This window comes from Littorina saxatilis, linkage group LG10, assembly GCF_037325665.1.
Source record: "Littorina saxatilis isolate snail1 linkage group LG10, US_GU_Lsax_2.0, whole genome shotgun sequence".
Taxonomy (NCBI): Eukaryota; Metazoa; Mollusca; class Gastropoda; order Littorinimorpha; family Littorinidae; genus Littorina; species Littorina saxatilis.
The window spans coordinates 19,708,228-19,736,040 of NC_090254.1; the positions used below are offsets into that span (position 1 = coordinate 19,708,228).

The following is a 27,813-nucleotide window of genomic DNA, read 5'->3' on the forward strand; positions in this document are numbered from 1 at the left end:
ATTCCGATTCAGCTGTCGGCTTTAGCCTGCTAAACAAAGATGGCGTCGGTGAGAACATTGACGGAAAGCGAACATGTTTATGAGAATTGATGTTTTGTTTAGTTTGCACTGGTCTCTGATATTCAGGAATTGCAAGCATTAACTGAACTTGTATGTGCATCTTAACTGTTTTATCTTTCACAAGCATTTGACAACCTGTACATTTGCTCATAATTATTTTGTAATGGAAACAAATGTTCTGCAGAGTTATGTTGATTTTATGCACACTGTTCTTGCCAAAGTGCAGTAACACTCCTTTGTGGTTTTTCCAGAGCCACCATCCAGACCACAAGGACCCATCAAGGTCCTGAGCACCACCAAAACGTCAGCCACCATCGAGTGGCGCGCTCCAGAGGATGACGGAGGCTTGCCGCTTTCAGCTTACGTGCTGGAGAAGCGCGAGTTCCCTCGCTCCACCTGGAGCCGTGTGGACAAGATCAGTCCCGACATGACCAGTAACACCATCCAGAACTTGACCACTGGGTCAGACTACTTCTTCCGTGTGATGGCAGAGAACAAGGCTGGGCCCAGTCCACCTCTGGAGATGGACAAGCCTGTTAGGATCAAGAGTCCTTATGGTGAGTTGGGGTTAAGGAATGATTTACTTTAACTCGGTCTCAAAGCAGAAATGTCAGTATTGTTCAATGAAGAGCATTAAATCCTGGCATGAAAATGTATTGATAGGAACAAGGGAAGTTTAACTAGATTTAGAACCGGCACGGTTGGCCTAGTGGTAAGGCGTCCGCCCCGTGATCGGGAGGTCGGGGTTCGAACCCCGGCCGGGTCATACCTAAGACTTTAAAATTGGCAATCTAGTGGCTGCTCCGCCTGGCGTCTGGCATTATGGGGTTAGTGCTAGGACTGGTTGGTCCGGTGTCAGAATAATGTGACTGGGTGAGACATGAAGCCTGTGCTGCGACTTCTGTCTTGTGTGAGGCGCACGTTAAATGTCAAAGCAGCACCGCCCTGATATGGCCCTTCGTGGTCGGCTGGGCGTTAAGCAAACAAACAAACTAGATTTAGGCAGCTTAAACAATAATCTTGATATACTATTTTTCTTTTCAAGTTGAACAGAGAAAGTGCAGCAGAGAAATAAAAATCCTTGAAGTTTTGTTGCCAGAGTCATGCATGCTTTAATTTCCACATATTGTAATGATCGTCTAGCCTCATCATTAAAATGCGATCATTCGTGAAACTGAACTTTTCACTATCCCATTGTCATTCAATGCTCCCCAGGTCTTTAACCAACAGTACTTCAGCATTCAAACTCTTATCACACAATTTTCTCTTGACAGATGTGCCATCAGCACCAACAGGCCTGCGCGTGTCCAACGTCACAGATAAATCAGCAGATGTGTCTTGGACCGCTCCGGACAGCGACGGTGGCACGCCCATCACCAACTACATCGTTCAGACCCGCATCATCCCTCGTTCCACCTTCACCACCGTCCAGGAGACGACAGAAACCAAAGTGACCTTGACCGGCCTTGTTGCGGACAGCCAGTACATGCTGCAGATCATCGCAGTCAACGCTGAGGGACAGAGCCTGCCTCTGCAGTCCAGAGAACCCATCTGCCCAAGAAGATCCTCAGTAAGTGTTTGAAAAGTCTCTTTTCATAAGAAGAAAACCTTTGAAATAACTGGACTGCGAGTGTTTGCAAATATGGAGCAATAGCTGAAGGGATTGTGATATGTCAGTAGAGTTTGAGAAATGTGGGTCTTAATAGAGAGAGAGTCCTATAATGGAGGTGAATTTAGTGACACTGTGAAGAAAACATGTGAGCAATTCAGGTCTTGTAGTAGAGGGAGTCTCATATAATGGAGGGTCTTACTAGAAAGGTTCCAATGTAATATTTTCTTTCAACATTGGTCTACTGTCTCTTGTCTGAACGTATGTGTCTTAAACATATTGATACAAAATTGACTAATGTTTGTTAAACTTTAGGTGTTCCTGATGCACCAGCGTCATTGCTGATCAAGAACATCACCAAGGACGGCCTGACCTTGGAGTGGACCCCACCAGAGAACGATGGCGGATCCAGGGTCCGTCGCTACATCATAGAGAAGTCTCTGAAGGGCACAGACAAATGGGAGAAGGTCACCACAGTCGAGAGCTTCAGAACTCGGTGCACTGTCGCTGATCTGGAGCGAGAGAAGGACTACTTCTTTGCTGTGTCCGCAGAGAATGATGTGGGCATTGGCGAAAAGCAGAAGACAGCCAAACCAGTGAAAATGGAAAAGCCTATCTGTGAGTTGAATTGCAATTTCAGTGACGTTGTAGATTGAGGATTAGTCAGCAAGCATTGTTGAATCAGTTTAGCGTTGTTACAGCTAGTTCTCACATCAAACTTAAAATATCATTTTGCTTTCTGATGTGCAATCATTACTTGACTCCACAGGTATATTTTTTGCATGACCCAACCTGTCAGTTGAAAAAAGATAAGGCAACCAGTGACACACTTACTAAACCACCCCACTTTTCTCTCAACAGTCCCACCATCACCGCCTACAGGCCCTCTGGTGATATCAGACGTGACCAAGACCAGCTTCAAGGTCACCTGGAAGGCACCAGAGAAGGACGGTGGATCTCCAGTCACTCACTACTCTGTGGAGAAGCGCGAGACGTGGAAGACAAGCTGGACGTTGGTGGAGCGTGTCCCTGGCGACCGTCTTACCTGCGACCTGCTCCTTCTGCAGGAAGGACAGGACCTTGTCGGGGTCAAGGCCGAGAACGTTGCTGGAGAGTCCAAGCCTCTGGAATCGGAACATGCCATCACACCAATGAGTCCTTACAGTGAGTATGCTTTTTATTCTGATAACTTTTAATAACTCCAAGCTTTTCTTGTTTTTGTGTGTGTTTATTTAAGGAAAAGAAAGACATGAAGGTTTACATAATAGGCTCAAAACCAAGACTTCGTGACATATTTTAAATGGCTGTGGTTGAAGACATAGCTGGAACAACAGAATTTTATCATTTTTCAAGTCTCTAAACTTGCTTTTGGCCCACACAATATGTAATTCCATAGCTATAAACTAATGAATCTCTCCTTGTCTCTGCAGAGAAACCATCAGCCCCAGAATCACTGACAGCAACAGACGTCACAGAAACAGCAGTGTCGCTGAAATGGAAGCCACCTACCAGCGACGGAGGACTGCCGATCAAGTCCTACATCGTCGAGCGTCGCGACAAGCACTGGGGTTCATGGGTTAAGGCCGGAACCACCAAGGGCACAGTGACGACTTTAGATGTGGATGGCTTGGTGACTGGACAGGAGTACTACTTCCGTGTCTCTGCCGAGAATGAGGAGGGAGTTGGGCCAGAAACTGAGATGAAGGAGCTGGTCAAACCAACAAGGGAAACTGGTGAGAATGTCATTTGATTTGGTTTTGAACTGTGGAATTTTTGCAATGGTTGTCCTGATTGATGGAGTCCAATGTAGGGAGCAAAGACAATACAATAAGCATGGTATTTCAAGAATTGATACACAAGTTTACGATTAGAACACAACAATATTTACTCTGTTTCAATTGGGCTGCACAAGTTTACAATCACAACACCACAGCAATAATGTCATTTACAGCAAAAAAAGATAAGTCAGCAGTTGTCTTTTTTCAGTAGAGCTGTTCCAATATTTAATCATTTTGATACAAATGTTAGTGGAATCAACATCTTTGTTGAATGATATGGTTATTATGCCAGTATGATGTACTCATTTTATTGACCATCTATCAAACATATCTTCCAGTTGTTCCTGAACCTCCTACGGGACCCGTCTACTTCAGTCACTTGGATGCAACAAGTGTTGTCCTTGACTGGCGTGCGCCTCGAGATGATGGCGGTGCCCCTGTGCTTAACTACCGCATTGAGGTGTCGCAGAACCTGGACAGAGGTGACCATTGTTGATGGTGACTTGACCAAGACCAAGGCAAAGAACCTGGCCACAGACAAGAAGCACTACTTCAGAATCTTCGCCATCAACAAAGTGGGAACCAGCAAACCGCTTGAGTCGGATGCTGTTACACCAAAGAGGCCTGTTGGTAAGTCACTGTGTCCTTTTTTTTTATGTCAATCTCAAGTTGAAAAAGTCTATTTAGTTTAAAAGCAAAATGTTTGTCAGCTTGCGAAACTCTGTACAGTGAAAACTGTCAAATACGGTCACTGGACTTAGCGGACACTCGCAGAATACGGACAGTCAGTCTCGGCACGGACTGCTTTACACTGTAAAACACCTGTACGTTACGGCCACCTCGGCATTACGGACGCGGACACGTATTTTGGGTCCATAATAAGTCATATACCTGCTAAATACGGACATCCACAGCAAGCTGGGAAGTTCGATCGACGAAGAAGACGATAAATCGATCAGTTGATATTAGTCGGTATCTGAGCAGCTCTCGCGAGACACGCTATTTGTTATGCTTTGAACATCGCGAGAACTTCGAACCTTGGCTTGTGCAGCTCGCACGAGATCGTTGTACCGCATGCTTTGCTATGCTCTGAAGTTTGCGAGAGATTACGAGAGCTTGGAATACTGATAGAGTCTATTCTTGGTGAGTGTTTTAAGTCGACGCATTTGATTGGCTGCTAGAGTTCCAAGGCAGCCAATCCAACGCGTGGAACGTGTTCGGCGGAACGGAAGTGAAAGTGTATGAGTGAATGTATCTTCTCTTCGAAAGAGTGATTCGTGTTTAACAAGATGGCAACAAGAAATTCAAATTCAAGAAAAGGAAGAAATGCGCTGACTTTAGAACAAAGGATAAATGTTGTCAAACAACTGGAAAGTGGGAAATCATGCCGAACGATTGCACAAGAGCTTGGGTGTGGGAGAACGCAGATTTCGAAAATCAGTGTCGATCGGGAAAAAATAATGAAGTTGTGGGAATCGGGAGACGGACGTGCTGACCAGAAATGGGTTTCGAAGAAGACAACCGAATACGAAGAGCTAAATGACGCCGTGTTCGAGTGGTTTTCAACCAAACGTGCGAATCACATTGCCATCAATGGTCCACTCAGACAACGCTGGACAAATTCTTTCAAAAGCTGATGAGTGCAGAATGAAGTGAATGTGAATGTGTTGTATGAATGAGATCCAGTAACTTTTTAACAATTTAAATTTATACAGTTGATATGATAAAAAGCTTTTAAACTTGTTTTACAACAGTCAATATTAAATGTTTCTCTGTTTAATCTAAACAGCTTCTGTTTTTCTTATAAATGTACATGTACATGTGCAGTACTCTCTCTCTCTCTCTCTCTCAACTTGACTTTGTCGCGTTTACTTGCACCTGTCTAATAAGGACACCTGCAGAATAAGGACACTTTTGTCTGGTCCCAAGGGTGTCCTTATTTGACAGGTTTTACTGTACCGTATTTGACGGATTACAAGACGCACCGTTTTATAAGCCGCACCCCCGACTTTAAAAAAAAAAATTGGGACGAGCCACGTATAGGCCGCGTCACTATATTAGCCGCCGTCGAAAAAAATATAATCAGATCGTGTCAATCAATCAAAACAACCAGGCAACGAAAGTACGGTATTTGGCAAAATCGGCTCCGAGAATAAACAAGTGAAACAAAGAAGAAAAGTGATAAAGTTTGAAGAAAAATATCACACACACAATTTGTAACCAACACACACATGTAGTCCCGCCCGGAATAAGCTTTTTTGGGATGATTTACGACTTTTGCGCACATTTCGAGCAGACGAAAACACAACATGGCGGCTCTCGCTCCTCCAACTATCGCGAGACACAAAAAAACGAAATCTCGCACGCGCGAGATCCTGATACATCCGATGTTTCTCTGTACGCTATCTTGTCACGACGACTTGTTGACAAACGAAGATTCGCGAAAGAAAGAGAAAAGCGCCGAGTCTTGAGTAGAGAGCTAATAAAGTACCGGTAATCGCTAATCGAGCGAAATGAAAATCCGCGGCGACTTCCATTAGGTGAATGCTATTCAAGTTTAGGTAACGTTTTAGCCGCATCTTTTTATAAGCCGCAATGCGATTATTTTTGAAAAAAAGTCGCGGCTTGTAGTTCATCAAATACGGTACTTTGTGTTGTACTTTGTATTTGTATGTATTATTCTCTTTTCTGTGTTTGTGTTTCTGTGGTAAGTCTTTTTATGCCATACATGATGTCTCATATAATGCTTCCCTTTAGAGCTTCAAAGTTATCTTTTGTTGTTTGTAATTCATCTTAATGAAATTTTCATGTTGTTTTCCTAGGACCACCGGGAAAACCAGTGGGACCTTTGGAAGCAAAGGCCATCACCCGCGACTCTGTCCAGCTGGACTGGAAGCCACCTCAAGATGACGGAGGCTCGCCCATCACTGGCTACATCATTGAGAAGCGTGAGGCCATGCGCATGACATGGAGTCACGCTGACAAGACCACAGACGACCAGACGACGAGGACACTGAAGGGACTTGTCACTGGAGATGAGTTCTATTTCCGTGTGGCAGCCGTCAACAAACAGGGAACCAGTGAGTTCCTGGAGATGCCATCCCCTGTCACTATCAAGAGTCCATTTGGTAAGGTTGCGGTTGGTGTACGGTTATTGTACTTAATGCTTTTGAGTTGCTTATTTGTTTCAAGAGAAAGTTAAGAGACTACATTTGTTTAGTTAGCTGAACACTTTCATCCTGAAGCTTATTAAAAGCCACAAGTGTCCACCAGTCAGTTTGTACAACTGTCTAAAAAATTGCATTTAGTATTACTAAAAGTAAATATATCTTTTTTGACTCACATGCGAAGCAAAAGTGAGTCTATGTACTCACCCGAGTCGTCCGTCCGTCCGGACGTCCTGAAAACTTTAACGTTGGATATTTCTTGGACACTATTCAGTCTATCAGTACCAAATTTGGCAAGATGGTGTATGATGACAAGGCCCCAAAAAACATACATAGCATCTTGACCTTGCTTCAAGGTCAAGGTCGCAGAGGCCATAAATGTTGCCTAAAAAACAGCTATTTTTCACATTTTTGACTCACATGCGAAGTAAAAGTGAGTCTATGTACTCACCCGAGCCGGACGTCCGTCCATCCGTCCGGCCTAAAAAACAGCTATTTTTCACATTTTCCCCATTTTTTCTGAAGTTTTTGAGATTGAATACCTCACCTATATATGATATATAGGGAAAAGTAAGCCCCATCTTTTGATACCAGTTTGGTTTACCTTGCTTCAAGGTCAAGGTCACAGGAGCTCTTCAAAGTTGTATTGTATACATATTTTGAAGTGACCTTGACCCTGAACTATGGAAGATAACTGTTTCAAACTTAAAAATGATGTGGGGCACATGTTATGCTTTCATCATGAGACACATTTGGTCACATATGATCAAGGTCAAGGTCACTTTGACCCTTATGAAATGTGACCAAAATAAGGTAGTGAACCACTAAAAGTGACCATATCTCATGGTAGAAAGAGCCAATAAGCACCATTGTACTTCCTATGTCTTGAATTAACAGCTTTGTGTTGTATGACCTTGACCTTCGGTCACATGTATTTTGGTAGGAAAAATGTGTAAAGCAGTTCTTTGTGTATGATGTCATTGCTATGTCAAGGTCAAGCATGTGAGTCGTATGGGCTTTGCCCTTCTTGTTTTATTATTATTTAGAAAAACACAACTAAGGTACATGAAGACTGTTAACAAATTGTTGAACCATTTATTTCAGCTTCCATGCTTTTAATGATGAAGTATCTGAGAGAGAGAAATAAAAGTGGCTAAGTGTGTGTGTAGCATGTCAAAGCTATATATCCCTCTCTTGATCAGGTGTTTCTGGATGCCATTTCACACCCAATTCATTTTGCTGTTTCCCCAGAACCCGCATCACCCCCTCAAGACCTTGAAGTGTCCGAGATTCGTCGTGACTCCGTGGTCGTCACCTGGAAACACAGCAAGAATGATGGTGGCTCAGCCATCACCAACTACATCGTCGAGAAACGAGAGACCTGGAAGACGTCCTGGGCTCATGTGGACCGTGCGCGCGGAGAGATGACCACTGCAGAGGTTATCTACTTGCAGGAGGGAACATCTTACAACATCCGCATCATGGCCGAAAATGTGGCCGGCTTGTCCGAACCCACAGAGCTGGATGAACCAGTTGTGCCAAAGAGTCCATACAGTAAGCTGTCTGTTTCGTTTGTTTGTCTACTTGTTTGTTGCTCTGTATGTGTATGTTTATATTTGGCTTTATTCATATTTGTCTTTTTGTGTGAAGAATAAGTAAGGGTCAATGAATCAATTTGTAATATTGGAGGACCGCGAGCAGCTGACTGTTGCACATCAATGCACTCATCCCATGGTTTGTTTGTTTGTTTGTTTGCTTAACGCCCAGCCGACCACGAAGGGCCATATCAGGGCGGTGCTGCTTTGACATATATTTGGCTTCATGTCTCACCCAGTCACATTATTCTGACACCGGACCAACCAGTCCTAGCACTAACCCCATAATGCCAGACGCCAGGCGGAGCAGCCACTAGATTGCCAATTTTAAAGTCTTAAGTATGACCCGGCCGGGGTTCAAACCCACGACCTCCCGATCACGGGGCGGACGCCTTACCACTAGGCCAACCGTGCCGGTCCCCATGGTTCCTTGATTCTTTTGGCCAAGTATTAACATTCAGCCACATTGCTTTTGAATTGTTGCATATCCAGATGATTGGTTACATAGTTATAGCAGCTTCTTGTTTTATGTTTGTCAAATGTCTGTAGCTGACTCTAATGTCAAAAACACCAGAGGGGAACCCCCCTTTTTAGACCTCAGCAAGTCTGAGAAAAGCAGGTCTTAAAAAGGAGAAAGTACAAAATAAATGAGGGTAAACTTTCAGAGGTTGGGAACACAATCCCTCATCGTCAAATGTTGAAGAAGAAGAAGAAGAAGAAGGGAACAGAAAATGTGAGGAAACAGGGTCCCAAAAGGGTGGACGTTTTAAGTCTTAAAAGGGAGTTCCACTGAAAAGGCAGTAGCCCAAAGTCAACTGCGCAAAGACTTTTTTTTTTACCCAAAACTCAGTGCTAAAGCTTTGTGCAGCCAGCTTCGCATAGTCGTCTTCGCACAGTTAAGGACAGGCTTAACACCAAGCTCTATTCCTGTGTGCAGAGGTGCCAACAGCCCCAGTGGGACCCCTGGAAGTGACCGAAGTGTACAGCCAGTCTGTCACCATCCAATGGAAGGCTCCGGAGAAGGACGGAGGCCTGTCCATTAAGCGCTACGTGATCGAGCGTCGCGAGGCCAAGCACCAGACGTGGGTGAAGGCCGACTCTATGCGTCCGGGAACGACCTCCTGCACAATTGACAAGCTGATGGAAGGAGGCCACTACGTCTTCAAAATCTTTGCTGAAAACGACGAGGGTCTCAGCCCACCGCTGGAGTCTGACGCTCCTGTCACATGCAGGAGAGCTCCAGGTGAGGGGTTGTAGGACTTATATATGTTGAAATTTCTTGTCCCTGTTAGGAGTTCCTTGGTAGATGTTGATTTTTGGATGTAAATTGTGACACTGACGTAGAGTAGAAGCTGTTGTCGGTTTGAATTTTCGTTGAACTTTCATGGTGTCATCACTTTCCACGCTGTCATCACTTTCCACATTTATTCTTTCAATTCCAAATTTCCCACTCTGTCTTGGACAAAGTAATGGCACCTAGTTTCACTTTCACGCCACTCTTCTTCTTCTTCTTAGCAGGGCAGAATACTTGTGGTCACTCCCATGCGGACAATGTGAATAGAGGTTTGCGTATGTTATTGTTCCTTATCCCACCTTAAAGGTAACCACACTTTGTTGTTGAGGAAACCAGGTGATGTCAATCTGATTCTTTTTCAGTGCAACAGTTGGTAATAACCTAAAACTGTGTCAAATGTTCTGAAACTGGGCTCTAAAATTCTAATTTGAATTGTACTTCTGGGTGTTTTTCTTTTCTGGGAGGAAAACACATACTTTTGTGTGAAGAAGCCAACGCAGACGAGCTATTACTGTACAAATATGACTTTTCATTGAATTTTTTCTTTTTTTTAATAATAATGTAGTGTTTGCTTTACTGTACTATCTCTCTCTCTCTGTCTCTCTGTTTGTCTGTCTGGCTCTCTCTCTCTCTCTCTCTCTCTCTCTCTCTCTCTCTGTATCTGCAAGAATGAGGCTGGCATTGTCCAGGGTTAGGGGATAAAATTAGGGTTTATTTTGTACATCTCATCGTGCTATGATTGTGCTATTTGCGTGAGTGCAAAAATGCTTTTCATGTCTGTTTCAGATGATGCTTCGTCTGATGCAGATTACTCACCTGGCGGTTCAGAGTCTGATTACTTACCCAGCTGTTCAGAACCAGACAGTGAGGATGAAAGTGAGTAAAAGAACAAATTTTGAAATATACTGAGAAACGTAAGACATTAGCATGGTAAAACATAAGTTCAATTGTCGTTCATTTTCCATAACAAATCACTTTTTTTAGTGCAACCATTACCTTGTGTTAGCCAGGTAAACACTGCATGAAGAGCTGGTCTGAAGCAATAACCTTGACCTTCTACAAGAGCAGTACTACCTGTGCGTGGGGTGCCTAAATTCAATTGTAATCTTGTCTGTCTGCAAATTGTTTGGAATTTAAAGTAAAGACTTTGCCTAGTAAGTCATCCTATCTTGTAATTTCCATAAAGAAGTACCAATTTTACCTTTTTACATTTAGTCAAGTTTTGACTAAATGTTTTAACATAGAGGGGGGAATCGAGACGAGGGTCGTGGTGTATGTGTGTCTGTCTGCCTGTGTGTGTGTGTGTAGAGCGATTCAGACTAAACTACTGGGCCGATCTTTATGAAATTTGACATGAGAGTTCCTGGGTATGATATCCCCGGACGTTTTTTTCCGTTTTTTCGATAAATACCTTTGATGACGTCATATCCGGCTTTTTGTAAAAGTTGAGGCGGCACTGTCACACCCTCATTTTTCAATTAAATTGATTGAAATTTTGGCAAAGCAATCTTCGACGAAGGCTGGGGTTTGGTATTGCATTTCAGCTGGGTGGCTTAAAAACTAATGAGTGAGTTTGGGTATATTTGGATTAAAAACAAGCTCTGAAAATTAAAAATATAAAAATTATGATCAAAATTAAATTTCCGAAATCGATTTAAAAACTATTTCATCTTATTCCTTGTCGGTTCCTGATTCCAAAAACATATAGATATGATATGTTTGGATTAAAAACACGCTCAGAAAGTTAAAACGAAAAGAGGTACAGTAAAGCGTGCTATGAAGCACAGCGCAATCGCTACCGCGCCAAACAGGCTCGTCACTAATTCACTGCCTTTTGCACTAGCGGCGAACTACGTTCAATTTCATTCTGATGTCTGATTCTACTATGTCACACGCTTTCCTTCTTTGCCACTACTAAAGCAAACGTGTGCAAGATTGTATGTTACACGCTTTGGAGCATGTGCAAGAACGGATTCAAACTCGAAATCGTCCCTCCAAAAGCCCCAAAATGCACACACGACTTTTATTTCTCCTGCTGTTGTCGTGTCTTCTCTTTACAAATTCTTCAACGCTCAGAATACTGAAAACGGCATCCCAGACTACAGTACTGTTTCCATACGCGAGTTTAGCTTCCCTTGGAAAGTGGCTAGCTCAGGAGGCCTGTTAGTCTGAAACTAGAAGGACAGAGTTCTGAACATAGATGACAAAGACCCCGGAAAGAACAAACATTTCGCGGATGCAGACACAGAATGACGTCATGAAGAATGGAATGCTTCAAAAGATACACACTGACGATGACTGTGACGTCATTCACATATACCGAGACGTCATTCATAGTTGTTCGTTCACTTTCGTCAAAAAGTAGATCTCTCCACAATGGCTGCTCCTGTGTTTAGGTTTATCAAGCGTGAGTACGCAAAACGTTTTTGTTCTCTCCTCTGTTGAAGCTGTGAGACATAATCGCCATTACGAGCTAGTCGTGTGACAGAGAGTGTTCTTGCACACTCGACTGCTGCTGTTTCACTCCGGCGAAAGCCGTCGTGAAACATCTACAGTCTCGTGTGCAAGAAAACTCTCTGTCACACGACTAGCTCGTAATAGCGGGTAATGATTGCTAGCTTTCATGTCTTAAAGGTCCTCGTCTACATTTTCTGACAGAAATTGAGATTTGACCGCTAAAATGTTTAATCCATTCACTAACACTTTCAAAAAAACACCCCCCTCCGATCAGAAAGGACGGAGCAAGTGTAGCCGTTTGAAAATTCATTGATGTATTCCATTGTAGTAGGATATCCTTATTTGGAACATAATCGTAGTAGGATATCCTTATTTGGAACATAATGTAAAGCGGAAGTTTTCAAAGTGCTCAACCACCCAGAATTCCTAGCGGTGAGCAGCCGCTGGCTTGACGAAAGTTCTCTGGTAAGTTCTTTTTATCAATTATGCAATACATTCTTGTCGTATAAGACTTTTAAGTGGCTGCAAACAAGGCTTCATTATGCAACAAAACAGTTTCAAGCAATGTGTTTGCTCTGTTCACGTACTGTGTTCGTCATTCGTAGATTTTAAATCTTAGCCGAGTTGACGCATTTCAGGGAACCTCTCAAAAGTCAGATTTACGCTTTCAGCATTGCACATCACGGTACTTTGTTTTATGGCGGTTTACAAAGAGGCTCTGCTTAATGATTCGGTTCAGGAATTAAGGAGTCATCATAAAAATAAAGCAAAAGCATAGGTCTAACGCTAACTGAATGTTTCGAGAGGCACAGTTCCGACACAGTCACAGTCCGACACAGTCACAGTGACACACGTACACTGACAATGAAATCTAAAACGCTTGCAATCGATCTAAATTTGTATTTCTGCACACACAAAACATTTCGACTACAAAATAAGGATCGGAATAAAAAAAAAAAGGTCTTTTCCAACAAGAGTCCTTGATTTGTGTGCTTTCATTTATAATGAGTTTACGCCGGTAGACTACTACCCGCAACATCGATGTCAGAATCGCCATTGATTTTCCTGCAAGACTGACTAACAACTACAGATCTAACTGAATCAGTTGAATCAGAGATCTAGATTCTCCGGTCGAATCTTAGAATGCAGCTGGTTTTTATTTTTGTATTTCTTAGGTCTATATGTGTGTGCCGTATGTGTGTAAAATGTGCGTGTGCGTGCGTATGTCTGTAGATGTGTGTGTTTGTGCGTGTGTGTGTGCATGTGTGTGTACGTAGATGCGTGCGTACGCGCGTGCGTGCGTGTGTCAGTGTGTGTGTGTGTGTGTGACATTCACGTGGTAGTACGAGTGATTGAGTGAATCGGAGTATCTGTACGTGTTTGTTTTCTTATACCTGATCATGTTTTCTTATACCTGATCATGTTTTAGACGATTCATGTATGCATTTATAGTTCTTAAAAATGCCAAACGTGTAACTCATTATACATTTGCCCCTTATGGCATAAATAAACTAACACTGTACTGTATTGCATGGTAGGTATAAGCCACGTATTTTATTCAGTTATGATTCATGTCCGTCAAGTATACGAATACGAATACTTTATTATCTCATACAGAGAAATTTGTCCATGTCTTTTAACAGTTTTGTTTTGTTGTTTCTTTTTTTTCTGCAAAAGCTGTCCATTTCGATACTCAGGTCGAACAAAGTACGCTTATCTCATGTCTCAACTCTGAGCAAAACATCGTCTCCACCGGTCAGAAGAGGCAGGGCAGGGCCAGCAGGTGCGGCAGTGTTACATTGTTTGTCAGCGCAATCGGGAATCAAGGACACAGAGTCCGCATGCGGACAGCAACTCAAGAAGCTGCCGCCAAGAGTTATCGGGAAGAAAGATCCAGTCTCTTAGTCTTACAGTGAGTTTGTGTAGTTACAAATGTAATGGTTTGAAGATTTCTTCTCTCTGTTATTGCTTGAGTGCTTATGTTAATCTCAGTTATTCAAGTATGGGCTGTATATTGTAAATGCGTGTGTGTGCATATGAGAGAGAGAGAGAGAGAGAGAGAGAGAGAGAGAGAGAGAGAGAGAGAGAGATGGGGGGGGGGGGCGGGGCGGTGGTGACACACTATACTTCCGTTTGCTGTTTAAAAGGATACTTACAAAATCGACAATCCCATCAATCAGTCGAGACACAATTTATTAACAACAGAATTTTAATTATATACCAACTTAGTTAATGCATACACTCTTACATACGTATACATCTGAATGCATAAAGCACACACACACAAACATGTACAAAGTACCCCCCCCCCCAAAAAAAAAAGAAAAAAACAAGAAAAAAAGAGAAAAAAAAAACATGCCACCCATTAAAATGCTGATAACTCATGAATTACTTATGCAACTTACTTCAAATTTGGTGTACATTGGCCTGAGATATGGAATGATAATTCCACAAAGTTTCATGAATGCCGGTCAAGTGCGCATGGCTTATAATTATATCTATATGCCGCTGGTTTCATAATACTACATCTACTAAAACAGATAAAATGGATAAAAATTTGAATGCATCACATTATTTCATGACAATAGGACTTTTAACTGTGTTGGTCAGAACATGATTAACGAGATGACAGCGGGGGAGCTAGCTGGTCCTGTCCATTGCTGAGCGGCTCGCTCCCATCCCCGGTTTTGGGCATGGCCTGCAGAGGATCCTTCCCAGAGGAGCCTACTTCAAGTGCAGCCACATGTCCTTCCAGGTGTGTTTGTCATCACTACCAAGATAGGTGAAGGGAGGTTGATAACCACCCGTCAAAGACCTGTAATTACAAAAATAGTACTTAAAAATCTGAAACAGTTTCAAAACTGTTAGCACACTGCTGTTAATCGCCATAAGTTGTGCATGACTCGACTATGATGTGCCGTAATTATGCATTAAAATTATGATGAAAAAACAACAACCTGAAAAGTGATGGGCGTGTCAGGATAGGGCGGATAATCGTTATATGAAATCTTTAGAAATGTGTCCTGTTTCAGTTATTAATCTTTAAATGTTATAACAACATCCTGGAAATTCACTTCGTAATACAAAAGTAGAAATGGCCCAGTCAGGCTGATTTTTTGGCAAATACAGGTTGACCTTAAAAAAATGCAACCCTCAAAAATGTTAATAACTTCTACATCTGTTGACCAAATCACTTTATATTTGGGGGACATAAACTTAAGCCTATGCTGCATGCATGACCCTTCCACATCTTGGCAACTTTTTTTTTTTGAAATAGCACAAAAGTCTGACCATTTGATCTACAAAATTGCCCCTTTGTGAAAGTGTCACGGTAGCTGAAGTTTATGTCACCCAAATATAAAGTGATTCGGTCAACAGATGTAAATGTTATTAGCATTTTTGTGGGTTGCATTTTTGGGGGGTCACCTGTCACCCAGTCTTCTTCAAATTGGCAAAACAACACTGCTAGGCACAACAGCTGGAACAAATCAATTTGTGTGGGCAAAAAATGAGTTGTTCTTCAATTTGAGGTAATAATAAAAAAAAACCAGGGTCACTCTTGCTCACACAATCAAATCTGCATCCAAATCAGTATGTGTTGTTCACATATCTTGTCTAGCATGGACGCTATGGCATGCTGAGCCGTGTAGGTGTCAATACTCTCAGCAGGCATAAAAGGCAGTTTTGAAGCCATTTTAGCGGGTAATAAGACAAAGAATGGTACATTTGAGTAACTCGCAAACGCATTGCCTTCAAACTTTCGGAGATTTGTGTTAACACATGTCGTAAAGTACACACGAAATCTCAAGTCATGTGAGGTATTAGTTCTGCTGTTATGCGACATCCCAGAAAGAGTTTTAAATATAAAGATGTACCCTGTCCGATTGAACAGAATTTTTTTTAGAATTAGCATGCATTTAGAAAAATGAAAGCTTCAATTTACCCTTAAATTTAATACAGTTTCACCAATGGCTGTTCAAAGTGCACTTGTTTAAACTCACACACACATTTTTGGAAAATGCTTTTTCAAGAGCCATTGATCAGTTAAGCGTGTTGGCAGTGAGCTTTGCTATGCGTAGGCCGACATTTGCGCTCAGCGCTCTGAATGAGTCAACTTCTTAAAAAAACTACTTTCGCGTTGAAATCCTCATACCACCCATGTCTGATAAAATATGTACATGAAATTTGAGTATGTGGCGCATCTGTCATTGTTCTTGAAGATTTCAAAAAATAAAATTTGTTCAATGATTCAGCAAAAACCTATCGTCAATTTAAGAACTGTTTCTGACATGACAAATAACAGCAGACCTAATGTCTCAAATTACTTGAAATTCCGAAAGTACTTTACAACATGTGTTAGCACAACTCTCCGAAAGTTTGAAGGCAACGCGTTAGCGAGTTACTGTTAACCCGTGGTTTGTAAAAATGTAAAAACATTTTACAAATCACGTCGAACCTAAAACCGCGATTTGTAAAAATGTAAAAATATCGCATTCCACAAAGTAATGCATGCCTTTTATTTTTATTAATTTTTCTTGTTTAGAGCCTCTACGCTGAGTGGTGGGGGTGGTTTTAGTTCCACATCCCATGTTGGTGCAATCCCATTTTGCCACCGTCCCATTTTTTGCCCCATCCCATTTTTGCGACATTTCACAAGCCAAGCGTCGTTTTACAAACATGTCATAACAATAGCGCGACATCCCATTTTGACACCATATCCCATTTGGCCGCCATGCCGTTTCACCGCATTCAATTTCGCCCCCATCCCATTGTCGCGACATTTCACAAGCCAAGCGTCATTTTACTACCGTGTCATAACAATAGCGCGACATCCCATTTTGACACCATCCCATTTGGCCGCCATCCCATTTTTTATTTATTCTTCTTGCCAAGCCTCACTATACTACTATACTGCGTTATTCAACTAGGAAGACATGGGGCCCGGGTAGCTCAGGTGGTAGAGCACTAGACTTGTGATCGAAAGGTCGCTGGTTCGAATCCGGGCCGGGACGGACACGGGTCAACTTTATGCGCAGACCCAGAGACGGTATCCATCTCCCACCCCCGTGTCACCAAAATGGCACGTTAAAGATCTTGGTCATTCTACCATAAGTGCAGATGGCTGATACCACCTAAACACGCATACATCAAAAGCCGTGAGGGCGTAAAAACTCGAATCGTATAAACCAATTCATGTCCAATATAGGCAATTAAGACCTGACGGACAATAAGCCCCTTATAAAAAAAAGGAAGACATTCCGTTTACGCCAAATCCCATTTTTCCACAATCCAAAATGTCACGAAATAGGGATGGCGGCGAAATGGGATGACGGCATGGCGACAAAATGGAATGTGGCGCTAGTGGTATGACACGGTGGTAAAATGACATTTGGCCTGTGAAATGTCGCGAAAATGGGATGGGGGCAAAATGGGATAACGGCGAAACGGGATTGCGCCAAAAGGGGATGTGGAGCTAATGGTACATGATATGGTGGTAAAATGACACTTGGCCTGTGAAATGTCGCGAAAATTGGATGGGGCGAAATGGGCTAACGGCGAAACGGGATTGCGCCAAAATGGGATATGGAGCTAATGGTACATGATATGGTGGTAAAATGACACTTGGCCTAAGAAATGTCGCCAAAATGGGATGGGGGCGAATTGGGATAACGGCGAAAGGGGACTAATTATAGATCCCTTGACTTTGGGGTAGTGCGACTCTGTCACTGCTAGCTTTCCACTGGGAGGAAGCGACCGGAATTTCCCAACGATGGGACCTCCGAGTAATGAAAATAAAAATAAAAAATAAAAATCTTAAAATTAACAGTAACAGAGTCGCGCTACCCCAAAAGTCAAGGGATTTCGTATTCGTCCCTTGACTTTGGAGTTGACAAGAAAATATCGGGCGCAAAAACGTGATTTGTAAAAATGTTTACCGTGATTTGTACAATTTTTTTTGTCTCATTACCCGCTAATGCGGCTTTAAAAACTGCCTTTTATGCTTGCTGAGAGGATTGACACCTACACCGCTCAGCATGCCATAGCGTCCATGTTAGACAAGATATGTGAACAAAACTTACTGATTTGGATGCACATTTGATTGTTTTGTCTAAGAACATGCTAAACATGTTTTGTTTTAGCAGTTCTGATTCGTTGTCAATTTTAACGCGGGAACCTTGATTTTGCGAATTTGATTTTGGGGTGTGTTTGTGTTGTAGGCTTCACTGTATCGACACTACGTCATGTAAACTCAATCTGTTTTCTGAATAAGTTAGGGGCATAAAAGGCCTTTCCAGTCATATAATTGGTTTTACGATAAACGGCCTCATCATAAAGATCTGCCCTCAAACGCATCTGTAAAGTTTTTTTATGACGAGTAGTGTAGAACAATCACCATCTTGCACATCTGATCGCAAGATTATGCATCCCCTAAAAATTCTGCTATGTCTCCGGCGCATCAGTATCTGTCCGAAGTGTTTGAAAACAACTAATTACAACACACACACCCCCCCTCCCAACCTCCACCACCACCCCCACACCCCTCCCAACCTCCACCACCCCACCCCCCCCTTCCCACCTCCACCACCACCACCCCCCCTTCCCACCCAAGAAAAAAAAAGAAGAAAAGAATAAACACATTGATAAATACAAGGAGAAGGAAAGAATTAATTTACTTTTTTTTTCAATTGTTTTTGATAACAAATCTATTGCTTCTAGGTCATCATTATCAGGCCGATGATTAAACCAAAGCTTAGTCACGGAAATGCATATATGGACTAAAAATGACGTGTTTTTTCTTGCAGGACAATGGCTTGGACACTTATGGCTTCATCCTGAATCGGCAGAGCAGCGATGTATTCTTACATGGATGCCATGGACGCCTTCCACCTAGCGGGCACACATGGTTCACAAATCTACCCACTTGTATATTGCATACCTACCCCCTCACTCTCAACCATTGCTCCTTCAGTTCTGTAGTAAAACATAGAGCGATCATTTCTGAAAATATTGTAAGACATTAGCTTCTTTACTTCTGCAGCTGCATCAAAACACACACACACACACACACACACACACACTTGATACCGATGCCACATTTCAAGTAATCGGGCTGCATGTATATTTGTTGTCTTCTGACACGGCTATGCATGCTAAAGTCCACAATCAGAATGGCAGGAGCTATTGGAAAACCCGTTTTCTTTTTTTTGCATTTTACAGTAAATACATTTTTGTCTTTGATCTTCAGGCTTCCATAACAGTTCTCTAAATGTCTTGAGAATACGCCTGAAACGTTACATGAACCAAAACAACAACCGAAAAACAAACGCTGTGCACAGGGAACACAAATATCGATGATAATCTGCTAATAATTTAGCAGGGAGTATCAGCCGGGACATTATTTATTATTCTGAATAGATCAACATTCATATATGCATCAAGTGTACTAATTGATCCTGCTAAATAGTTGTATTTGTTTGTGACTGATGCACTTTTTATTCACTTTGCACATGTATCACGTAAGACAAATCAAGGGAGGTAATTTTGCTCGGATTAGATGGTTCCCTCCCCTGATAACAAAAGCACACAAATTAATTTTCCCCCCCTTCTCGTATGTGTTATTCAGACGTTTTGTTGGTTTTTGTTGAATATTGATGTGAAAGGTTCAGTCCTTCCCGAGTAAACTATTCGATTTACAGTCTCAGAACAGACCAGGCCTGAAAAGACCATCGCTAAACACATCAACTAATCAGCCTGGGTGCAGTTTGTGATTGTTTTTTATTGACTGATTTGTGAACGAACTCAAGCAGGAATCTGTGATGATAACACATCAAAATAAATTATCACTTTGCGCATGAAGCAGCCAGGTTGTCGAATCTAAGTCTTTGTTCATGTACAATCTTGTCTAAATCTGAGATGGTGAGCCAAAAGCTTTCATGGGAACGACTGTGCCTTTCTGTGTCTCTCAATTTTTACACCACTTGCTACTCATGATTGCATGACACTAAGAACAGGCAAGATGTGGATATCGTGGTTTTAATGATACATTCGGACATACAAATGGTTACCGCTGTTTTCTTAGATACGTGTGATCTCTCTTTTTCCCCTGGTCCTTTCTTTTTGATGTTATTTAGCCTGAAGTTTGTTGCAACTATTGGTCCGCTTGCATTTGTTGTTATAGTAATTGTGGATATGTTATTTAATTTGTCTGTGTTCCCTTATTATGTTGTCACTGTCAGCTTGATGAATAAAGGCAATGAGAAAAAAAATGTTACCCTTCACTATTAGCTATGATACTAAATATTTCTGATACCTTGACCAAATACGATGTTTATTTTTGCGTGTTCTCGTTTTTTCAGTGCGAACACACACACACACACACACACACACACACACAGTCTCTCTCTCTCTCTCTCTCTGTCTTTCTCTCTCTCTCCCACCCACACACACACACACGTACACGTATACACACACACACAGTTTCAATGTTAAAAACTTGAAACAGTATCCCTGTAGCATCGATGAAGGTTGTGTACAGGAACATCATAAAAGCTTGCTTACAAACGGACTCGCTGTAATCGAATAAAACAGCTTTCGAATAAAATAGCTTACCGTTGCTTGCTCAAACTGCGGCTTCCTTGTCCACATTCCTGGCGCACAGATCTGCAATGTGCAACGTTACTGTTGAATACACACAATTTATGTTGAAGTCAGAGGGCACAGACAGACATATCCCCCCCCCCCCCCCCCCACACACACACACACACGCGCGCGCGCGCGACTGCGTGAAGATGCACGTCACCTTATCATTTAATCACACAATGTAAAAACGTGGTGGTTAAAACTGAATAGTATCATGAATCTCTGAAGATAATTTTTTTTTTCAACAGTCCTTTGTGTAAGGCACACGCAGATTGAATGTAGCTGAAGCCATACCGTAAAAACTAAGAACAGATCTATAAGATTCTAAAAAAAAAATGTGACATTTTAGTTCTATTCATCTGGATGAGCTTGATCTGTCCATAGATGACGAGTTAGCGATACCGTCTGTATAGATCTATGATCTGTCCGAAGTAGAATCGGCCACTGAAAATGCAACTCCCCCCTCCCTTTCCCACGACACACACCACGACACGACACTAGCTGAGAAAAGGAAAAAGTGTGGAGGAATACATAATGTAAAAACCAAATCTAAAAGTAAGCCCGGTTTAAGATTTCAAACCGCCTTTGAGTATGAAATGTTCGGACGCGCCCTTTCAGCCTACAGTGAAATGGTAATCATGTACGTACAAGCTTTGTTTCAGAACTGTGAAACGTAATAACTAGGTTTGAATTCAAATATACAAGTAAAGTTAATGGAAGATCAAAGTAAAGGTTGGGTGTAATGTCAACAATTATACTTACATTCCGTTTCAGCATGCTCTTCCACAGGAAAAACTCCCAGGGCTTTGTCCTGCTTGCGATTTTGCCAAAAGTACTTTGAGCACACCCCCGACGTAACTTTCAATGAGCATCATAGTGTTTTTGCCACTTGCCGGTTGAATTTGGCGCCTAATTCCAACTTCGCTGCATCTCAGGGTTGTTTCTGGTCCCCCAAATGTACACATTCAGACCTATGCCGCCCTGATCGATCACAAGTTTGCTTTTTACGTAACTGGCGCAAGATGGCAGACATCTTTGGACCATAAATGACTCTTTGCGCATGCGCCGCGAATAATTTGATTGGTCGATATTTTTAGGCAGAGCACATGGTCTCAGAAAACAGAAAAGTAAACATTGGAAGCGTGAGTCACGCTCCCAAAAAATAGAAACTTTTTTTACATATATGTTTTTTTCTGTAACTTTTTGCCCCATGGTTCATTCATCATCTGAAATAACTTTTTAGCGAAATCTAACCATACGATTATTGGAAAAAAGTCAAAATGTAGACGACCACCTTTAAGGGGAGAGGTGACACGAAAAATTTCTACTGGTTGCAATATTTGTATGTATTATCAAGCAAAAACACATAAAAAGACTCTTTTGTGCAATTTTTTTGCCTGTGGATCTTTTAATGGGTAAAAATGCTTGGGGGAAAAAAATTAGTAGTCTACCACAAGTAGATGGGATGTGAAGATCATCGCCGTGTGGTTACCGTCCTTGAAAATCACATTCTGAGAAAATTGCATTTGAAAGTTTGTGAAGTGTTTTGCTGCGCACAGTGAAGACAGATTGACAAACCAAGAGTATGTGTGCATGCGGGTACTTTTCACTGACATTTTCTTATACTCCAAGTGCTCTTCACAATCCCCTATCAGTCCAAAGTTGCACATATGGACATCAGACTGTTGCTATAACACTCAATGAAACATCAAGTACAATGATTATGATCAGCTGGAAAAAAGGCGTGTGGAATTTTACTTGCTACTCTTGATGTTCTCAGTTTTATCGCAGGAGCAGACATATCGGTTTCTGCTAATTCTTGTTTCCATTGCACAAAAAGTGGCCGATTTTTGATCGGAAATTGCTTCGAAGTAAGCATTATTTTTTCCAAAACTCATGGAACTTTGCCTTTAGGCAGGACGTCAGTCGGGCTTCTGCCAAAATAAACTCTAGACATAATGTTTCCCTGACAATTTCAAGGGATTCAATGATCTAGAGGGAGAAAAGTATATACATTTCTTATTGGTGAAATAGAGTCGGGATGAAATCCAAAAGATTTAGCCCAACATTTGATTCACCGGAAAATGCACCTAGTTGTTGCATTCCTTGAATGAGAAAAGTTGGATTTTGCAACGAAGCAAATATCTAAGTCAAAATATCATTGTTTCACCAAGAATTAGATACATGAGTGGAAGATGGGTCCGAAGTTCGATTAGCAGTACTTTAGGATGTAACTGGGACAGTCAAGGTGGAGTTTATGTGAGATAAACAAGGCCTGACGTCCTACCTCAGTACCTGTTATTCAGGCGTCGTGGACTCGACATTCACACCGACCGCTAGCTTATTTTTCTTCGTTGCTCGATCTGCCGCAAGTTGTAACTTCCCCTGCCTCTTGCATGATAGACACCCGCCGAATTTATCTTTTAGAGGCCGAGTTGGGAGAAATATCGCTGTTTGAGACGTCGAACCGATTCGAAATAAGGTTCGCGTGTTTATGCGGATGTGGTGCGCGCGAATGCGCAGAACTACTTCCCGGCTGAAAGTTATTGGAAATGACCAATCAGCGAATAGATTTTCAAAGGTAAAGGTCACTTTCCAAATATGGAACATTTTGCAAGTGAAAGTAGCCTTCGCCAGCTCTTGTGTTGCGGCCGTTGAGGGACACAAACGGGCTTTATTTCCATGACTGTGACATCGTCAACAAACGGAAATTCCCGCTGAGTACGCTGCATGCAATAACTTTGACAAACTCATCGACATGTTGCTGCTGCTCTGCCATGAAAAAAATCGATTTTTGTTATAAGTCTGCATATTTTTAGCATTCACTCACTTTGCAAATCATCACTTTATTGAAAAAAGAGGATGAAATTGACAAAATAAACATGCAGTTATTCTAGGGTGTTCAAACTGCCTAAAAATGATAAAAACCCAAATCACATCATGGGACCATTTTGGATCAAAATTCCGTGCCACCTCTGCCCTTAATCCATGTAGTGTAGTCAATTGTAGGGGTTCCATGGTGACATTGTTATCAGGATGAAAAGAAAAGTTATCTGAAAAATATGATTTATTTCTTTTCAGGTGACGATGATTACGAGGATCAAGTTGGGCCTGGCGTGGAGGGTGAACGGGGCTCCAAGCTGTTGTCTGACAGACAAATGAAAATACAGCTGGAGCTTGTGCATCCGTTGGTGATGTTTCCCTTACCATCGCCCCAGCTACCAGTACATCAGCTAAAGGGGGTAAAACACTGACTCAGAAGAGAAGGCCTGATGGAACAAAAAATCAGAAGAAAATGCCTTGGAAAAAAGAGGAAATTGCTGCAGTTGAGAAACATTTGGCTGCATGTTTTTCAATGAATAAAGTCCCGCAAAAACTTGAAGCAGAAAGATGCAAACAGGCAGAAAGTAGTGTTCTAAAGCACAGATCCTGGAAGGACATTAAATACTGTGTCTACAATCGTCTCAAGCAAATAAGGTCAAAGTAGGTACCCATAATGGTCAGAAGTTGCAAATGAGAGACTGATCTCTTGAGAGCGCTAACTGGTGAAGGGTCAGCTCTAGGGAAAACTTTTGAGTTGAGATTAAAGGCCTTACTCTGTATTTGTAGAGGCAGCTTACATCATCTTGGTTTGCAGCTGGTATTTCTGCCACATGGCATAAAGGAAACTGAAAGTATGGATTGGTAGGTTTGTCAAAATTGTTGGCTGTAAACACAATCCCATGTTGAGAAAAAACAAACACCAAAAACAACACTTCACATCTGCAGGTTTTATTAAATCTTACATTCTTATGTTATAATAATTATGAAAGTCACGACATTGTACATCAAAAAAGAAAGTTGATTTGGCTTGCAAATCTCATCATGCCATATTTAATCTAGCATTTTCCTGGAATATTGTTTTCTTTGATTTGATTTTGACAGACTGTGACACACCTCTAATGAGGAGTCTTAATTTGAAAAAAAAATTCAATCTTTATCTATTAGGGCAAATTCTGTTGAAAAGCTCTTTTTATGCTATTTCTTTGATTGGTTTTTCACAGTGTGGCTAAAGTGTTAAGCTGTCGGCAAAAATCTTATTTTAAGTGGGTTATTTTTATTTTTGTATTTGATTTGCTACAATGAGGCAGTATTCCAGGGAACACCCTAATAGAATGGGTTTCTGAAAAATAATGAGGTTACAATTTATGCCTCCAATTCTTGTGTTGAACAAGGCGTGTGTGTATGTTTTAATTTTTAATTTCTCAGAAATTAAAAGTAATTACTATTACAAAAGGGCAGGTTTGTACATAGAAAGTAAAAAGACTTCTCTTCACTCTTTGGGATAATAGAGGGATTAAGAAGCACTACCACATTCGTTTCGTTGGCATTTTCGGTTGTAAAACGTCACACCTTTTTGAGTACACGTGACTTCCGATCTCTACGAACAGAAATTCGCTTCGCCAAGAGAAACGAAATTCGTAGAATTGGTCATTCTGACGAAAGTGACTTCGGTCGCGTTTTATATTCGAATAGTCATAAAATATGCCTACCTTGTGTAATCGATGTATGCTCTGACATCTTTAGGCGCGATTTATCATTGAAATGTTTTTAAAAATCAAGTTTAAAAAGCCGTAAAGCAGGCTTGAATTGGGTAAGTGAGTGACTGAGCAGACGAAAGAAATTTCAAGATGGCGACCCAAACATCAGGCCGACTCAACTTTTCAGTTGGCTGGTCAAGCCGCCTAGAGGAGAAAAATGCATGAAGCAGTTAAAGTTTATGATGTGTTGAGTTGTGGCCTGAGTATCTGATGCGTTTCAGCAGAAGTGAGGCAGCTGGTATTATCTGATCGACACTTCTGAACCGGTGCGACCAGCGAAACAAAATTCTTCTGTCCTCTTAACCGCTGTACTAGCGACACATGGTGTTCCCCCGCCGAGTGTCTTTTGCAACCACGAAAATGCCAACCATATGAATGTGGTAGCCCTTCTTAAAGTCTCTAATGTAAAAAAAAAAACTAAAAAAAAACTGAGAGAGTATGATTGTAATGTTCACTAAAATGCATGACTTAAATTTTAGTTGCTTTGCCTTGAGAATCTCAGCATGTTATTTGTAAGCTAGAATTTTGCTGAAATATTAGTTTCTTTGATTTTTGTTTTGTTTGTGTTATCATTTTGCTTTGTTTATTATTTGATTTGCTACAATTAGATTTATTTGAGTGAACACCCTGTCAGAATGGGTTTCTGAAAAATAATGGGGTTACAATTTCTGCATCCTATTTTCATGTTAAAATAGACGTTAGTATGCAGTTTTGATTTTATCCAGCTTTTTTTCTGTGAAATTATTTGTAATACTTATTAAGGGCAGTATTGTACATAGAAAGTAAGAAAAGAAAACACAACTCTTCACCCTTTGGGATATGTACGGTTGAAATGCAAAACTTACATTTCAGTTGACTTGGCTTGAACATCTCGCTGTGTTATATTTTAGCTAGAATTTTGCTGAAATATCATTTTCACTATTTTATTTTGAAGGACTGTGTCACACGTCTTGGCGGGAAAATCTCCTATCGTAATACTGTGAGGGGAAAATCTGTTTAAAATTAACTATATTTATGTAATGTTTCTTTGCTGTTTGAAAATATGTAACTAAAGTGTTCAGCGGTCAGCAAAAATCTTATTTTAAGGTTTTTTTGGTGTATTTGTTTGATTTGCTACAATAAGGGTGTGCATTCAAGTGAACACTCGGCCAGAATGGGTTTGTGAAAAAGAATGTTACAGTCATGCATCCAATTTCTATGCTGACATTTTTTTGCATGGGTGTTTCTTTTTTTAAATAAACTTCAATCAATCTTATGTTTTTAGTGATAATGTGATAATGTGTATACACATTTAGGGCTGTTTTTCAGTATTAATAACATGTTCTGTTTGATTAAGGGTATTCAGCTGGTATTTCCTTGTTTTTACTACCTATTTTATTCATGTTTTTATTACTTAATTAGTGGAAGAATCTGTTGTAATGTATGTTTGATGGTGTATGTATGCTTTTAATCAAGCGTTGCTGACTATGAATGTAGATGTAAATGCTTGTATAACTGTGTTTGAATTTTAAATGTGTCAAGCGCAAAGAGCATAATTGTAAAGTTATGATGTTGCGCTATATAAATGCTCATTTATTATTATTATTATTATTATGTTCTGTGAAGCTATTTTTAATGTAACTTTTTGTTTGTTTCTTTCTTTTTTTCCCTTTTTTTTGTAGTTTCCTACTATTCACAAGACACTAGCACTCTTTAGTGGTGTTTTTTTCAGGTTAGATTCATTTTTATTACAGGATACATTTTGCCAAGCCACTTGTACTTCCTGTTTTGTCAGCTTATGTCAGTCTTGCATCAGTCAACAAGAAAGTTAACAGGGTCCCTAACAGAATGGGGTTCTGAAAAGTAATGAGGTTACAACTTACGCCTCCAATTCTTATGTTGAAATAGACGTGTGTGTGCGTTTTGATTTTCAATCTATCTTGACGTGTTCTGTGAAATTATCAGTGATCATTACTACAAAAGGGCAGTATTGTACCTAGAAAGTAAAAAAAACAACCAACTCTTCACTCTTTGGGATAATGTAATGTTTACTGAAATGCACGACTGAAATTGTAGTTGCTTTGGCTTGAGAATCTCATCATGTTATGTTTTAGTTTTTCTGAAAAAAATATTAGTTTTTTTGATTTTGAAATGCCATGTTTTATTGTTTTGTTTTGTTTATTTTATTATTTTGTTTTGTTTGTATTTGATTTGCAACAGTGAGGCCTTATTTGTGAGTGAACACCCTTTCAGAAAGGGTTTCTGAAGATTAATGGGGTTACAATTTTCTGTTTTGGCAGCTTATGTCAGTCTTGCAACAGTCAACAAGGAAAGATTGCTCTTGTGTGTGAAAAGGATTTAAAAAAAATATTCTATTTAATTGTTTTAAATTTTTTGTTTAGCATACTGTAATGTCATGGATCACAAGTAGATTAAACTTTTTGACGAAAGAAATCTCATATGGTTTGTTGTTATTGTTGGAGTTAGGAGAGGTACTGCTGTATAGCACAGAATTGTCCATGATCCGTTTGAACGATTCAAGTGTACTCAGTATACTTACCTTTTTTTCTTATGTTGAATAAAACACACCACGAAAAACCATGGATGCAGTCTGTACTCATTTCAGTGTATGATATCACAATGGGCAGCAAATG

At 40.9% G+C, this 27,813-nt stretch overlaps 3 protein-coding genes and 2 long non-coding RNA genes across 5 annotated transcripts in view; 2 read left to right on the forward strand and 3 right to left on the reverse strand.

The window, feature by feature from the left end:
• LOC138978347 (chorion peroxidase-like) overlaps positions 1 to 27,813 on the reverse strand; it is a gene marked incomplete at its 3' end in the record, with an annotated part of 69,050 nt that overhangs the window by 31,809 nt on the left and 9,428 nt on the right.
• On the forward strand, positions 480 to 27,760 carry LOC138978348 (myomesin-3-like). Its single transcript, XM_070351066.1, has 7 exons — positions 480 to 617; positions 3,786 to 4,077; positions 6,270 to 6,575; positions 7,866 to 8,168; positions 9,147 to 9,452; positions 10,290 to 10,379; positions 23,682 to 27,760. The coding sequence occupies exons 1-7, from the start codon at positions 615 to 617 to the stop codon at positions 23,852 to 23,854; spliced, it is 1,473 nt and encodes a 490-aa protein (XP_070207167.1). The 5' UTR covers positions 480 to 614; the 3' UTR covers positions 23,855 to 27,760.
• Positions 1,217 to 2,262, forward strand: LOC138978357 (neural cell adhesion molecule 2-like). The gene is made up of 2 exons (XM_070351082.1): positions 1,217 to 1,630; positions 1,985 to 2,262. Exons 1-2 carry the CDS (start codon positions 1,217 to 1,219, stop codon positions 2,012 to 2,014), a joined length of 444 nt encoding a protein of 147 aa, XP_070207183.1. The 3' UTR covers positions 2,015 to 2,262.
• Positions 1,475 to 3,357, reverse strand: LOC138978365 (uncharacterized). Its single transcript, XR_011459660.1, has 3 exons — positions 3,179 to 3,357; positions 2,715 to 2,793; positions 1,475 to 1,611 (listed from the first exon to the last, which is right to left on the reverse strand). It is a non-coding gene; the product is annotated as an uncharacterized lncRNA (long non-coding RNA).
• LOC138978343 (uncharacterized) lies at positions 14,636 to 21,895 on the reverse strand. The gene is made up of 3 exons (XR_011459653.1): positions 21,363 to 21,895; positions 20,571 to 20,621; positions 14,636 to 14,775 (listed from the first exon to the last, which is right to left on the reverse strand). It is a non-coding gene; the product is annotated as an uncharacterized lncRNA (long non-coding RNA).

Bases quoted from the DNA above. Each gene is read 5' to 3' on its own strand.
- LOC138978357 (XM_070351082.1), top strand. From the start codon at position 1,217: ATGCGATCATTCGTGAAACTGAACTTTTCACTATCCCATTGTCATTCA. The intron at 1,631-1,984 runs GTAAGTGTTTGA...GTTAAACTTTAG, and splicing joins TCTGCCCAAGAAGATCCTCA to GTGTTCCTGATGCACCAGCG.
- LOC138978348 (XM_070351066.1), top strand. The intron at 9,453-10,289 runs GTGAGGGGTTGT...TGTCTGTTTCAG, and splicing joins CACATGCAGGAGAGCTCCAG to ATGATGCTTCGTCTGATGCA. The intron at 10,380-23,681 runs GTGAGTAAAAGA...ATTTCTTTTCAG, and splicing joins ACCAGACAGTGAGGATGAAA to GTGACGATGATTACGAGGAT.